The sequence below is a fragment of the Chiloscyllium punctatum genome, chromosome 3 (genome assembly GCF_047496795.1).
Source record: "Chiloscyllium punctatum isolate Juve2018m chromosome 3, sChiPun1.3, whole genome shotgun sequence".
NCBI lineage: Eukaryota > Metazoa > Chordata > Chondrichthyes > Orectolobiformes > Hemiscylliidae > Chiloscyllium > Chiloscyllium punctatum.
This window is the reverse complement of record NC_092741.1, coordinates 33,350,255-33,365,961: the sequence shown is the minus strand read 5'-3', so window position 1 is coordinate 33,365,961 and position 15,707 is coordinate 33,350,255. Positions and strand designations below refer to the sequence as shown.

The 15,707-nt window shown below is 39.0% G+C and overlaps 1 protein-coding gene across 1 annotated transcript in view; it reads right to left on the bottom strand.

Annotated features, from left to right (window-relative positions):
* Window positions 1-15,707, bottom strand: part of ppp1cb (protein phosphatase 1, catalytic subunit, beta isozyme) — a 112,172-nt gene that overhangs the window by 72,696 nt on the left and 23,769 nt on the right. The window contains exon 2 of the mRNA XM_072551368.1: window positions 8,540-8,671. Coding sequence (XP_072407469.1) covers window positions 8,540-8,671 — 132 coding nt within the window. The remainder of the gene's footprint in view (window positions 1-8,539; window positions 8,672-15,707) is intronic.

Here is a 15,707-nt window from a genome sequence, read left to right as displayed (position 1 = left end):
GGAGGAACTGTGCAGTTTGCACAAATTCTTATGAAATTGTCTGAAAATGGGATTGGTTAAGAAGGAGATAGTAAAAGAGGGAAAATAATGGTCAGATACATTGACAGACCAAGGCAAACGCGTTGTAATTCCTCCATTTTGAACATTCACAATGATATTTAACTTGAGATCTTATTAGGCATCTGGCAATACCCTAGGATTATCCAAGCCTTGGTCAGATAAATGTAACTTACTGAATAAGGAAAGGGGAGATGGATTTTCAAGTGGCAAAATGTTAAAGTTCAATGTCTAACAAAATAGGACTTCTTTTTAGCAAAGTGGAAAATAATAGACTGCATTTGCCAACCATTCACTGAATCATGTCATTAGGTTTAAAAAGGTGACATCGGAAAGGTTTGCTGTACTTAAAAGGTTGATAAGTCACTACGATTGAGTCCATCCAGGCAAACTGAGGCAGCACAGATACAAATATGGGTAGAAAAAAGAAAACAGTACTGGTGGAAGTATTATTCCACAAACTGAAGAAATATATAGTAGAGATTCCCAGGTTGATCATATATTTCTTAATGCTCTTAATGGAGGTCACAAAATTTCAGAAAAATGCAAACAAGACAAAATTTGAAGCGTGGTGAACTGAGACAATAAATATAGACTTGATGAGGGTATTTTTAATCGAGATATGCTTATCTAAAACATTCATTTTGAATTGAATTAGCTTTACTGTCAGATGTACTCAAAAGAATGTAGTGAAAAGCTTAATAGTTTCCACTTATAATGCCATCTTAGTACCACAAGGTACCTAGGGACAGATTCTTCAGTACAAGTGCTTATGAAAAAATAAATTAGAAAAATGAATAAATAAAAAGTCCAGCATGACAGATTATAGGAATAAGTTTGAATAGAGAAATAAAATTTTCAGAAATACAGTTCTTCCAATTGTGTCCACACTGGCAACTGGCCTCCAGTCTGCTCCGAGCCTTGACTCCATATCATGCCTGGCTTCACCTCGGAGGCCAGAAGTCCATGCTAAGGCCACGCCAGGTTGAAAAACGGCATTGATAAGAGATGGATCGATATCTTGGGCTTTTTGGTAAAGAACAATTTTGCAAAAAAGGAGACAGGCTACAGAACAGTAAGCTGTATTTGCAAAGAATACAGCTGCTTGTCTGGAGCTGCAGAATCTACAAAACAAAATGTTAAGTCACAAAAGCCCATGCTGTTTGAGGTAGTATATAGGTGCACAGAGAGAGTTGGCCAATTGCAGGAAATAGGGATTGGGGGTGAAGTTTCTTTTTCAGGTTGGCAACCATTTACCATTGAGGATCCAGAATTGAATGCAATATTCCAAAAGTGGCCCAAGCAATGTCCTGTACAGTCCCAACATGTCCTCCCAACTCCAATCTTCAGGCACCTCACCTGATATAAATACTTAAATGCAGAATAGCTGCAACACAAAGAGGCTCAGGGTTACTAGTAAGCTAGCACAATGGAGGAACAGGTAATCAGGAAGGAATGCTGATACTTCAAGGGGATGACAGTATAACAGTAGGAAAGCCTTACTGCAACTGTACAAAATGCTAGCGAGATGTCATCTGGAATATTGAGAGCAGTTTGGTCCCCTTATTTAAAGGAAAAATTTTGTTTCATTGAAGGCAGTTCAGTGAAGATTCACCAGGACAACCCCTGGTATGGAGGGACTTTCATACGACAAAAGGCTCAACAGATTGGAACTCTACTCACTGGAGTTTAGAAGAATGAGAGTTGACCTCATTGAAACAGATAGGATTCTTAAAGGGTTTTACAGGTAAATGCTCAGAGGATGCTTCCCCTCAAGGGAGGGTCTAGAACCAAACAACATTGCTTCTTTATTCAGAAACTTCAATTTAAGACTGAGCAGCTGAGGATTTCTTCTCAAAAGGGTTGGATGTCTTCAGAACTCCTTACCACAGAGAGCTATGGGGACAGAGTCCTTGTCTATATTTTAGGCTTCTTGAAAAGTAGGGGAAATCAAGGATTATGGGGAAAATGTAGGAAAGCGGACATGAGGAAATTCAGATCAGCCATGTTCCTACTGAATGGTAGAGCAGACCTGAGGAGCCTAAAAGCTCACTCTTCCTATTTCCTGTGCTCTTACGGAGAGGTCATATAATCCAGTTTGTAAGTGGAACAAAGCTCCCAGATTTGAACAGAGAGATAACTTGCCTGAAACAACCATCTATGTTTTTCATTGAAACCCATCCAAAGTGAAAGTTGAAAACTCACTGGAAAGTGGAGATTTGCTAAAGGGGAATTTAAAATCTTTCCCAAAAAAATGCAAATTTACCCGGCTCTAACTGATTCAGGAACTTACACCAATGTAAAAGCTTGTCAGCAAAGTGACTGCAGCTACTGAACAACATTTGGATGACTTGAGAATATCGGAAAGATGTTGTTAAATTTAAGATGGTGACAGAACTGGCGGGGTTGAGATAAAGGGAGAGGTTGAACAGAGATTGAGGGGTGACTTTACAGAGGTGTTTAAAATCAAGAGGAATGTGGGTAGGGTGAATAGGCAAGGCCTTTTACTTAAGGTGGGGGAAATCCAAAACTAGACAGCATTCGTTTAAGGTGAGAGGGGAAAGATTTAAGAGAGGTCCACACACAAGATTATGCGTGTATGAAACGAACTATCAGAGGAAAGGAGATGGGTACAATTACAAAATTCAAAAGGCAACTCAGAGGGTATATAAACAGGAAGGGTTTAGAAGGGTATGGGCCAAATACTGACAAATGGGATTAGATCAGATTAGGATGCCTGGTCAGTGTGGACGAATTGGACCAAACGTTCTGCCTTCCATGCTGTATAACTCTGATTCTAAATCTTCAAGAATTTACTTTAAATGTAACATAGCTGAGGTTTTATATTTTTATATTTTTATATTTTTCCCGAGAGGAAACTGGAAACATATTTGCACAGTTTAGAACTTCTGTTAATAACCTTTACAGCTTTGTTTGTGAAAGTTTAGTTTGTCATAAGTTAGTTCATTCTTACTTTAAGAACATGGCTGACTTGTTTCTGACACTGATCTAAATGCAATCTGATGGATGCTTTGCAACATTACAATGCAAGATTTTTGATTCCTGTATATTTCATTTTTTAAATTAATTCATGAAAAGTTGGTATAACTGACTAGGTCAGCATTCATTGCCCATCCCTAATTGTCCAAAGGGCAGTAAAGATTCAACCACATGCCAGTCAGTCCAAAGTCACATATAGGCCAGATTTAAAACATTTGATTTCCTAAAGTGGATAGTGAACCAGGTTTTTTTCCCCCCCTAACAATAGTGGTTACATGGTCCCCATTAGGCAAGCTCCTTAAACTGCAGATTTTTATTGAATTCAAATTTCATCATCTGTTATGGCACGATTTGAATCATGACATACCATTAACCCATTGCCTGTCAGAGCAGACGGATAAACTGATCCGCTTGTTTGAAGCATCAAGAACCAGAGGATAATAATTTGAGGAGGAGAACAGCAAACGGTTCAATAATGACAAAAAAGGAAGTGCTTTAATGAAACGAGTACTACACACTGCCCAGGAGAGATTGGTGAAGGAAGATTAAATCATGACCTTGAAAAGGAACTGGATGGAAAAGGGGAAGAAAAATGGAGCTGCTAGTAAAAGGCAGACAGTGAGACTACCTGAGTCACTTCTACAGAGGAACAGCATTGAAATAATAGGCCAAATAGGCCATTTCTATGCTGCAAAGACTCCATAATCCTTTATAAGTAGATCATAAAATTTCAACTGACCAAAACTTAACAAAAATACCTAAACCAAAGAATTGAGGATTTTTAAATAACTTTTTTTTGTTGGTGTCTTTCAGCAAATGAACGACACCAAGAACACAGATTGCTGAACTCAAACTGTGATTACAGAATTAAGATAGAAGCAAAAGCTACTTAACCAAAAAAATATGCAAGACACTGATCCAAGGATAGACACAATCTTAATGACGTTCATAATAGTAATGGTCCGGAGGACAACAGAATGTGATCAATAGGGGTCATGTGTTACAATGTTATACAACAATATTATTCAATTCCTTGACAGGCAGAGAGTCCATGGTATAATCTGCTTGATGTGCCAAGGCCTTTTCCTATTTACCCTGCCATCTGCTTTTAAGAGTTGGCAGTTCATTGGCACATCATGGTGCAGCACCAATATGCTCAAAAATTGCTGAATACAGGTTTCAGTTTACTTTCAACTCAACTATTGGCAATCTTAGCTATGGAAAGGTGAGAAAAGACAAGCAAAGCAAATCAAGAAAAAACATTCTGGGTTGCTGATTTTATAGCCAGCTGACAACAGCATTAACTGAATACCATACAACCAAGGGGGAAAGATTTCATACTGATACATGAATATCAATAAGGTTACTGCTAATAGTTGACTATAAATAGATTTATGGTGACTACAGATTAGTATTCATGCTTAGCGCAGCATGTTCTGTACTGTGTTATTGGCATAACGCCAGGAAAATGTATTTTATGAGCGACATCAATACAAAAGCCACTCCCTGCTTTAAGTATCGAAGCGTTTTTTTTAAACAAGAGCTTTAATCACTTATCATTTTTAAATACTTCTACTTAAACTCTTACTATTATGTCAGGTACCTGATGAAAGAACAGTGCTCCAAAAGCTGGTACTTTCAAATAAACCTGTTGGACCATAACTTGGAGTTGTGATTTTTAACTATGTTTTTATATTACCAGTTCGCTTTCTCTCACAGGAACACAGGAACAGGGGCAGGCCATTCAACAACTTGAGCCTGTTCCACTAGTCAAATGAGATCATGGCTGATCTGAGGCCTACCTCCGTATAATTGCCTTTGGCTCAGAAAACTTGGTATCTTTGCTTAATAAAAACTTAACTCACTTGAAATTAATACCATTAACATTAATAGGTTGCAGGAGAAGGTGGTGGTCATTCAGCCCACTGAGTCTGTTTGATCATTCAATGAGATTATAACTGATCTGATAACCCTCGACTTCCTTTGCCTGCCATTTCCCTACAACTAGATAAAAACAATGACTGCAGATGCTGAAAACCAAATACTGGATTAGTGGTGCTGGAAGAGCACAGCAGTTCAGGCAGCATCCAACGAGCAGCGAAATCTCTCGTTGGATGCTGCCTGAACTGCTGTGCTCTTCCAGCACCACTAATCCAGTATTTCCCTACAACTCTTGATTCTGTTAAACATTAAAAATCTGTATCTCAACGTTGAATATACTTAATGACCCAGCCTCAAAAGCCCTCTGCAGTAAATAAATTCCATAGATGCACTACTCTCAGATGAACTTTCTCCTCATGCAATCCCTTACTTAACATTAAGCCCTTTGGTCCTGGCTCGGTCACAAGGGGAAACAATCTCTCCACATCTACTCTGTCAGAATCCCTAAGAATCATGTTTGTTTCATGAAAATTGCCTCTCATTCTAAATTCCATTCAGTACATGCCCAACTTACCCTCATAAGACAGTTACTCCTTATGTGACATCAACTCAGTCAATCTTCTCTGGACTGCTTTTTTGCCATATATCTTTCCTTTGGTATGGAGAACAAAACTGCTCTCAGTATTCCTCCTGGCTTCAATAGTGTCTTTAAAGTTTTAGCAAAACATTATTTTAAACTCCACTCACTTTGAAATAAACTAAACATTCAATCTGCCTTCCCTATTCCCTGAACTTGGATTTGGCATTTTGCGATACAGCCATGAAAACTCCAAAATCCCTGTCGTTTTCTGTAGTCTTTCTCCATTGAAAGATTACTCCACTTCACTATTTTGCCTACCTAAATGAATAGCCTCATATTTTCCAGGTAGTGAAGAAGGCTAATAGCATGCTGGCCTTCATAACAAGAGGGATTCAATATAGAAGCAAAGAGGTTCTTCTGCGGCTGTACAGGGCCCTGGTGAGACCACACCTGGAGTACTGTGTGCAGTTCTGGTCTCCAAATTTGAGGAAAGACATTCTAGCTATTGAGGGAGTGCAGCATAGGTTCATGAGGTCAATTCCTGGAATGGCAGGATTACCTTACACTGAAAGACTGGAGCGACTGGGCTTGTATACCCTTGAGTTTAGAAGACTGAGAGGGGATATGATTGAGACATATAAAGATTATTAAAGGATTGGACACTCTGGCAGCAGGAAACATGTTTCAGCTGATGGGCGAGTGCCAAACCAGAGGACACAGCTTTAAAATACGGGTAGACCATTTAGGACAGAGATGAAGAGAAACTTCTTCACCCAGAGAGTGGTGGCTGTGTGGAATGCTCTGCCCCGGAGGGCAGTAGAGGCCCAGTCTCTGGATTCATTTAAGAAAGACTTGGATAGAGCTCTCAAGGATTGTGGAATCAAGGGTTATGGAGATAAGGCAGGAACAGGATACTGATTAAGTATGATCAGCCATGATCATATTGAATGGTGGTGCAGACTCGAAGGGCAGAATGGCCTGCTCCTGTACCTATTGTCTATTTACCAAATTTGTGCCCAATCACCAACTTGTTCATAACCCTGTGTCATCCTCATCATTTGCCTTCCTACCTATTTTTGTATCATCTGCAAACTTAGCTACAGTACATTCACTTTCCTCATTCAAGTCATTTATATTGTAAAACTTGTGGCCCTGATCCCTGCAACCCTCCACTACTTAAAGGGTGTCATCCCTTAAATGTCCCCCTTATCCCAACTCTCTGTCTATGAGGCAGCCAATCTTCTAACCATATTAATATACTACCTCCAACACATTGGGCCTCTTAAAATAAGAGTGCAATGTGTGATATTCTGAATATTCAAATACTCATACATTACTATATTTTAATGAGATTCTTTGCAGGTTCTTAAATCTTCTGACCCACCACTAATCTTCAGAGATTTGTGGTCTTCCATTAAATTTAAACCTAGACTATTTAGCCAGATGATGCATCTTTCTTCAGGAGTCTTCCTTTAGTCACTAGGATAAATCTTTGCAAATTATGAAATATCTCCTTAAAATCTACCACTACATTTTTTTTTAAACAGGTCCAACTTTTAACAAGTTTCCCAGTACACTTTAACCATCTCTAGTTTCATACCCTCTTTAGATTTAAAGACATGACTTAGACCCACATTTCTCATTTTCAAACTGAGCACAAAATTCTATCATGTAATGGTCACTGATACCCAAAGTCTCCTTTATGACATGGTTATTGTTCAATTCTGTTCCACTGCACCTTAAGTAGTCTATTTTAGTTTGAAACAAATCGACTTTTAAAACCATACTCTGTCCATAATACATAAAACTCAAGTGCATCTCCTGTTCAATAAAAATTGAACAACTTTCAGATATTGGAAGATACTGAATAAACATAATGCGGCTTGCATAAAATCAGATAGTTGACATGTTAGATTTTGGAAAGCAAGTCAGAATTTTCTTTTTATTATTCATTCACAGGATGTTGAGGTCACAAGACAAGACAAGATTTATTGTTCTTTCAAAAATGTATTGCTAAGACAGTTTCAGTCCCAGTGCTGAAGGTGAAACATTCTCAGCAGTGTTTGGGAGGGGCTCAAGGTTTTGACCCAGTGGCAACAAACAACATACTGTTGTAGATTTGGAAAGCAACTTGGAAGTACTTGTGTCCCCCTTTTGCTTACCTCCTTAGTCTTTCTAAGCATTAGAAATTACAGCGTTAGGATGTGAAAAAGGCAAGCCAAAGATCAATTTGCTTTGACAAAGTAATTGAAAACATAGGAGAAAAAGCATAATGCACAATAGTATCATCATTTGACTTTAGTCTTTTGGAGTCTTATACACTCTTAGTTCAAAATCCTTTCATTAAATTGTAAAAATATACAGTAGCTATATTAGCAGTGTTTGTGCTAAATTCCTTTAACATTAATAGCATCATGTTATCAGACAAGTTGCAAAAAAGAATAAAGACTACCTAGAAATGTGACAAAGTCACCAGTGTCATTTGACATTCCTTGACAGCAGTCGGCAAACTCTCAGCTCTCAAGTCTCTCCTCATAACTGAATGCTCCACAAGAGCAGTCATGGTTCATTTGTTTCAAATGACCCTTTCCAATAATCTTGGAGAGAGATGTTGCAAAGTTGTTTGTCATTTAGAATGTCCTCTTCACTGGAAGATTTAGTCAATGATGCAATGACAAGAAATCTCACATTTGTGTGATTGTCAATTTTAAAAGAAATTTCAAGAACATTAAGTAGATATTGTATTTTCACTCCCCTTATGGATACAAACAATATTTATTCAGATTTCAGCCTCATGTGATTAATGGGTTATATTTATTTTTTATATCAGCTCAATGACAGCGAACTTTTACTGCACTGTTGAAGTTTTCTGTCGCAATCTTTATCTAATAGGAAAACCAGCCAAATTCATTGGACATTAGAATCAGATTATAACTAGGCCTTGGACACTATCTAGGGGAAACTATTTGTTCATGGCATTGTAGGATCCAAAGTCGAAAGTAACAGCAATTGTCTCCTTACCACAGATCTTTAAAGGTGCCTCCAATTCCAAAAGGATAGGTTGGCTGAGAAATATCTCTCTTGATTTTATACATAAACCTCGAACTTCAGCCTCAGTCATCTGTACAATTTTTCCAGGGCGGCATCCTCTTACTGAAAAAGATAAAGTAGTAAAGTTGTCATTAGAACTTCACAGCACAGAACAAACTGAAAGGTCATTGGACTTGAAACATTAACTCAGCTTTCTTTTCATAGATGCTTCCCTGTGTCTCCAGTCATTTTTGTTTCAGAACTTCAGCATCTGCATTTCTTTATTTTTATTATAGACTATTCAATTGATTGGTAGCTCAGAGATTACCAGCAATCTCATTCCCCTATTTTCTTTTTATTGACCAATGTTTTCCTTATTAAATATTTGGGTGTACATCACAATATTATGGGCTCTGCCTCTACTGACGTTTCTGATACAAAACACTCTTAGGTTGGAACTGTGTGGAAAAATAGTTTACCATTTTGTTCCTTTGCTGATATTCAATTTCAGCCTTCTGGTTTCTAACTCACTGACCAAAAGAAATCGTTCTTTGCTACATTTCACTATTTACTCAATTGAAAATCTTCAAATTTGAACAGCATTACTCAATCTTCCTGTTTTATAATCCCAATTTCATAATCCTCCATGATATAATCCTTCTACTTTTTCAATAATTTTTAGAATTTTTTCATATTTTCAAATCAATGATAGATTAAGGAGTGTGCTCAAAGTTAGATGCAATATCCTAACTGCAGCCTAAGGAGTGACACGTTCAACTTCACCTTTGCTTTCCTTCCCTACTGATTTTCTTCTAAACCCGATTTTGTTTTCCCTAGCGCAGCTTCATTCTTTACATTTTAAGGTCAAAAGTCACACATCAGGTTATAGTCAAACAGGTTTATTTGAAATCACAACTTTCGAAGTGCTGCCCCTTCATCATCCAGACTTCACCTGATGAAGGGGCAGTTCTCCAAAAGCATGTAATTTCAAAAAAACCTATTTGACTATAACCTGGTGCTGTGCGACTTTCGACTGCGTTGACCTGTGTCCAACTTCGGCGTCTCCACGTCATGGCTGTAAAATTTTACATTATGGTAAGATCAGTAATGTCAGTAAGATAGCAAGATCAGGTGTTCCATTTGGAACTTTTAAAGACATTTGACAATTGTATCTACCTTCCCTACTCACTTTAATTACATAGCCATCACTTTGCTCAATGTCACTTCACAACAGCAATCTCAACCCCATGATTTACAACAGGGACAGCCAAATGCAACTGCTCAACCACTGAAGTGGTTTTTGGCGAAATGCAAGTACACACGTGCGATATAATTATTTGAATCTTACATATGGCAATACATTACTGGTACATTTTACAGGACCATAATTAACTGCATTTAATATACATTTCAGAATCTCTCTCTAGTGCGAGTGAACTTTTATTAGCCTACTTTGGCTTTCATGTTCTTTTTCAATAAAAAGAGCTGTAATTAAAGTCCATAGATTTTCTGGGTTACAATCAATGGATCTAACAGGACCCAAACCTCAGTTTAGCAGGAGCCATCCACTACAGACAAGAATGTGCTTTACCCTTCCAGGCACATATGAGAAAAAGGGGTTAAGAAACAAGTGAAACCACTAGTCTTGGTAAGTTAGAGCTTAGAGATGGGCTACATCAGCATGAGTTGTCATGAATGGTGCTGAGCATTGGTGAACATCCCCACTCCTCAGCTCATATGAAAGCAAGACACACGCGCACACGCACACAGAAGAGACATCAGTTTTTACAACAAAGAGAAAAGGGTGCTGATTGGTTGGGTCATCAATGGCATGGACGTTCAGCTAGAATAGTTAACCGTCAATGTTCATTGTCAGTGTGGGTATGTAGATTCTGATTGATCAGGACATTGCCATGGGAATGCAGAGACTGGCAATCTCCACAGCCCATTTTTTTGGTGACAGAAGTGCAATGCACCTAGAAGTTCCTTTTGCCTCCATAAAACAAGACCCTATGTATTAAAATGCAGCTTCTAGCAAACGCAAATGCATAACATTGCAAGCCTGATTGATTGTTGCGAATTAACCCTAATACAATAACATAGGGAGAGTAGCAGGCCTTCCACCCATTCGGTCCGCTATACCATTCAATGCGATCACGGCTAATTTGAAATCCTCAATTCTACGTTCCTACTTTTTTGTTTAATCTGTGAATCCCTTAGATTAAAAATTGAAATCTCAGTCTTGGGTATACTTATGACCCAGCCTTTGTAACCTTCCACTGTTCATAATTTCATAGATTCACAATCCTCAGAAGAAATCTTGTCTTAGATGAGCAATCCCTTATTCTGACATTGAACTGAACTGAATTGAATTTATTGTCATGTGCACAGAAGCACAGTGAAAAGCTTTGTCTTGCGAGCAATACAGGCAGATCACAGAAGTAAGTAGCACAGTGAAGTAAATAATAGGTAAACATGGCAAAAACAAATACACAGGTACAGGCAAATATTAAGAGCTTGTAAGTCCATTCAGTATTCTAACAACAGTAGGGTAGAAACTGTTTTGAAGGTGGCTGGTGCGTGTGTTCAGACTTCTGTACCTTCTCCCAGATGATAGGAGGTTGTAGAAAAACACTACTAGGATGGAATGGATCTTTTAGAATGCTGGCAGCCTTTCCTTAACATCTGGCCTGGCAGATGGATTCTATAGATGGGTGGATGGCCTTTCTGATTGTCCAGGCAGAGTTCACCACTCTCTGTAACCGTCTCCGATCTCAAATGGTACAGGTGCCATACCAGGTAGTGGTACATCCAGACAGAATGCGCACCTATAAAAGTTGGCAAGGGTATTCGCTGTCATGCCAAAATTTCCTCAGCTGCCTGAGGAAGAAGAGGCGTTGTTGGGCCTTTGTAACCAGCGCTTCCACATGAAGAGTCCGAGAAAGCCGATTGTGGATGACCACTCCCAGGAGCAAGACACCCTCCACTCATTCCACCTCTGTGCTGTTAATGTGTAGGGGGGCATGAGTAATATCCCGCAGAAAGTCAATAATGACTCCTTGATTTTGCCAGCATTGAGAGCTAGGTTGTTCTCAATGCACCATTTTTCCAGGTCTTCTATCTCCCATCTGTAATCTGTTTCGTCGCTATCGAAGATTCTACGTTCCTACTTTTTTGTTTAATCTGTGAATCCCTTAGATTATGATGGTGTCATCAGCAAATTTATAAATGGCATTAATCTAGTATTTGGCGACGCAGTCATGGGTATACAGTGAGTACAGTAGGGGGCTGAGTATGCACCCCTGGGGGCGGCTCCAGTGTTGAGTGTTAGTGAGGATGAAATATTGTCCCTAATCTTCACTGATTGTGGCCTGTGGGCCAGAAAACTGAGGATCCAGTTGCAGAGAGTGGGGCTTAGTCCGAGATCACTGTTTAGTAATCAGCTTCGAGAGGATAATAGTACTGAAGGCTGAAATTGAAATCAATGAATAGGATTCTTAAGTAGCTGTTCTTGGTGTCAAAATGTTCTAGGGAGGAGTGATGAGCAAGTGATATGGCATCTGACATGGATCTGTTGGTCCGATAGACAAATTGGAGTGGGTCAAGAGTAGTGGGGAGGCTGGATTAATTAATGCCTTGACCATTCAAAGCACTTCATGACCACTGAAGTTAGGGCCACTGGGCAGTCATCATTGAGCCGTGCTACATGAGCCTTCTTAGGCACAGGGATGATGTTGACCCTCTTGAAACCGGCAGGGGCAGTGGCCTGCTGCAGGGAGAGGTTGAAGATGTCCAAAAAGACCTGTGTCAGTTGATCTGAGCATTCCCTGAGTGCACAGCCTAGTACTCTGTCTGGTCCCATCGCTTTCCTTGGATTCACACGAAGGAAAACTGATCTGACCTCTGATGCAGCGACTGTTGGGAAAGGTTTGTCAGGTCAGAATAGGTGTTACCTCTCCACCGAAATTCTGCTCAAAGCGAGCATAGAAGGCGTTGAGATGATCTGGGAGGGATGCATCATCGTCTGCTATCTTGCACTGTCTCCTTTTCAAACCTGTGATGTCATTCAGTCCTTGCCACAGTCGCTGGGTGTCTGTCTGGGTCTCTAGTTTGGATTAGTATTGATCCTTGGCTGGTCTCATACTGCTCTCTGATCCTAAACTTTCCCACAAGAGGAAATAATCTTTCTGCATCTACCTTGTCAAGAACTCCAAGAATTATGTTTCAATTAGATCACCTCTTAATTCTTCTATTTCAAAAGAGTAGAGGTCCAATCTAGTCAACCCCTGTTTTCCAGCATAACTGTTTATAGGTTCATTAAATAACAGAATCATAGAGGCCTACAGCATGGAAACAAGCCCTTCAGCCCAACTTGCCCATGCTGCCCAGTTTTCCCCAATTAGAGTCATCTCATTTGCCTGCATTTGGTCCATAATCCTTCATATCTCTCATCTATGTACCTGTCTAAATGTTTCTTAAATAACAAAATTGTATTTGCTTCCACATTAACTCTCGCAGCTCATTCCAGACACTCATCACGTGTGGAAAACAAATTGCTCCACTAGATCTTTTTGTAACTCTCCTCTCTCGCCTTAAATGTACACCCTCTAGTTTTAGAATCCTCTACCATGATGAAAAGCTGTTGACTATGTACTTTCTCTACACCTCTCATGATTTTATAGATCTTTATAAAAAGGTCACTGATAAGAATGTTGCCTGCAAAAAAAGCATCTTCTGTGTCTTTTGCCCATATGGTTTAAATTTCTTCTCAAATAAATCTTGTAATTTTTTTAAAAATAAAATTACATCACTCTTTTAGATCTACCTCTTGCTTACTATTAACAGGCCCTTCAGTCCAACTCATCCATACCAACTAGGTTTCCCCAAATTAAACTAGTCCCATTTGCCTGCGTTTGGCCTATATCTCTCTAAATCTTTCTTAATCCTGTACCTGTCCAAATTTTTTTTAAATGTGTTGTAACTACAGCTATGCCTACCACTTCCTCTGGCAGTTCATTCCATATATACACCACCCCTCTACCTATGCCCCTCATGCTTTTATAAACCTCTATAAATAAACTCAACACCCAAGCATCCACAGCTCCCTGGAGCATAGAATTCCAAAGACTTCAAAACTCAGTGAAAGAATTTCTCCTCGGTTCAATACCTCCAAAAATGGAAATCCCCTTATCCTGAGACTATACCACGGGGTTGGATGATTTTTCCCTTCCTTTTATGATTTTATAAAGGTCTAAGGTCACCCCTCAAAACCCTATAACCCAAGGTAAAAAGTCCCAACCTATCCAGCTTCTCCTTACAACTCAAACCCTCCAGTCCAAGTAATATCCATGTAAATCTTTTCTGCACAGTTTCCAATTTAATAATATCCTTCCTACAGAAGGGTATGCAGAATTGTACACAGTACTCCAAAAGCAGCCTCACCAACAATCACCTGATGAAGGAGCATTGCTCCGAAAGCTAGTGTGCTTCCAATTAAACCTGTTGGACTATAACCTGGTGTTGTGTGATTTTTAAACTTTGTACACCCCAGCCCAACACCGGCATCTCCAAATCATTCTGTACACCCACAGCATGACATCCTAACTCCTATACTCAATGTTCTGACCAATAAAGGCAAGCATGCTGAACACCTTCACCAACACCTTCACCACCACCTGGTCTACCAATGATGCCACTTTGAAGGAACTATGCACCTGAACCCCTAGGTCTCTCTCCAAGATTTAATAGAAATCTTCAAAGGAAGACTGAATTAAGAACTGAAGGAAAAAAATGCAGGTCTATGTGGAAGTAGAAATAACTGAATTGCTCATCAAATGAATGGCATTGACCCAATGGATTAAATGACCTCAAGCTGTGCTGTATCATTCACAGAACTCATCTGTCATTTCAGATGAATGAAATAGGTTGAAGGTGGTGAAATTAAGAAAAATAATTTTTAAAGTGAACAGGTCATTCCTAACTGGTTATTCCCTTGGAAATTATTCAAGGTGATGGTGAGATCACCTCTGGAGCACTATGAACAGTTTTGGTCCCCTTATCTAAGGAAAGGTATTATTTAATTGGAAGTAATTCAGAGAAGGTTCCCTAGGATGATCACTGTTACGATGGAATTGTCTTATGAGCAAAGGAAATCAGATTGGGACTCTACTCAGTGGAGTTTAGAAAAATGAATGGTGATCTTATCGAAACAATATAGGATTCTTAAGGAGCTTAGAGAGGGAAAATGCGGAGAGGATGCTTCCTCTTGTACGGCTGTCAAGGATAAGACAGCATAGTCTCAGAATAAAGGGGCAACAATTTAACACTGAGGTCAGAAGGGATTTCTTCTTTAAGAGGGTTGAGAATCTTTGGAACTCTCTGTGGCAGCAGAGTCTACTGATAGATTCTTGACCAGGAGAGAAAATCAAGCATTACCAGAAAACGGTGGCAAAGTGGACATGAGGAATGCCTGATCAGCCATAACACTATTGAATACTATCGTAGTCTCAAGGGCCCGAATGGCCTACATCTATTCCTATATTCTATGGTCTTAGGACCTGTTTTTTAGAAACATCTATTGGTTTCAACTTTAACTTAAATTTTGAAAAAGAAACAAAATGTCTTCAATTTGTCACAAGTATGCAGACAACATGTTTTATGCACACACCATTTATACGACGATGCAAAAGCTTGCATGACAAAATACTGTGCAATATAATGCATTTTAGTATTCCTGGACCTATCAGTTCCGAGTTGAAAACTGATCACATAACAGATAATGATTTACTGAAGCAAACTGTATAGTACAGAAAACTTTGTATCAACTTTAAAATGGTGGCCTTTGATTGCATATTATGTAAGAAACATTCTGCAGAGTAAATCGAATATCTTCCCTCCAACTTAGCTTAGAGGTGCAATAAATACTGCACAGCAATAAAGTTTGCAACTTCAGCTCTCATTTACAAGATGTATTCCATTTCAATTCCTTTCACTCAAAACAGTCTACAATCAACCTAAGTTTCAGAAACAAACAGGAGTCTTCTGACTCTGGAAAAAATTACTACACAGCAGAGAGAATAATTTAGTTTGTGTAATACATTTAAATCTTCAACATGGTGCTCAAAATAGCTAGCTTCAGTTAAACTCTACTTGAATAATG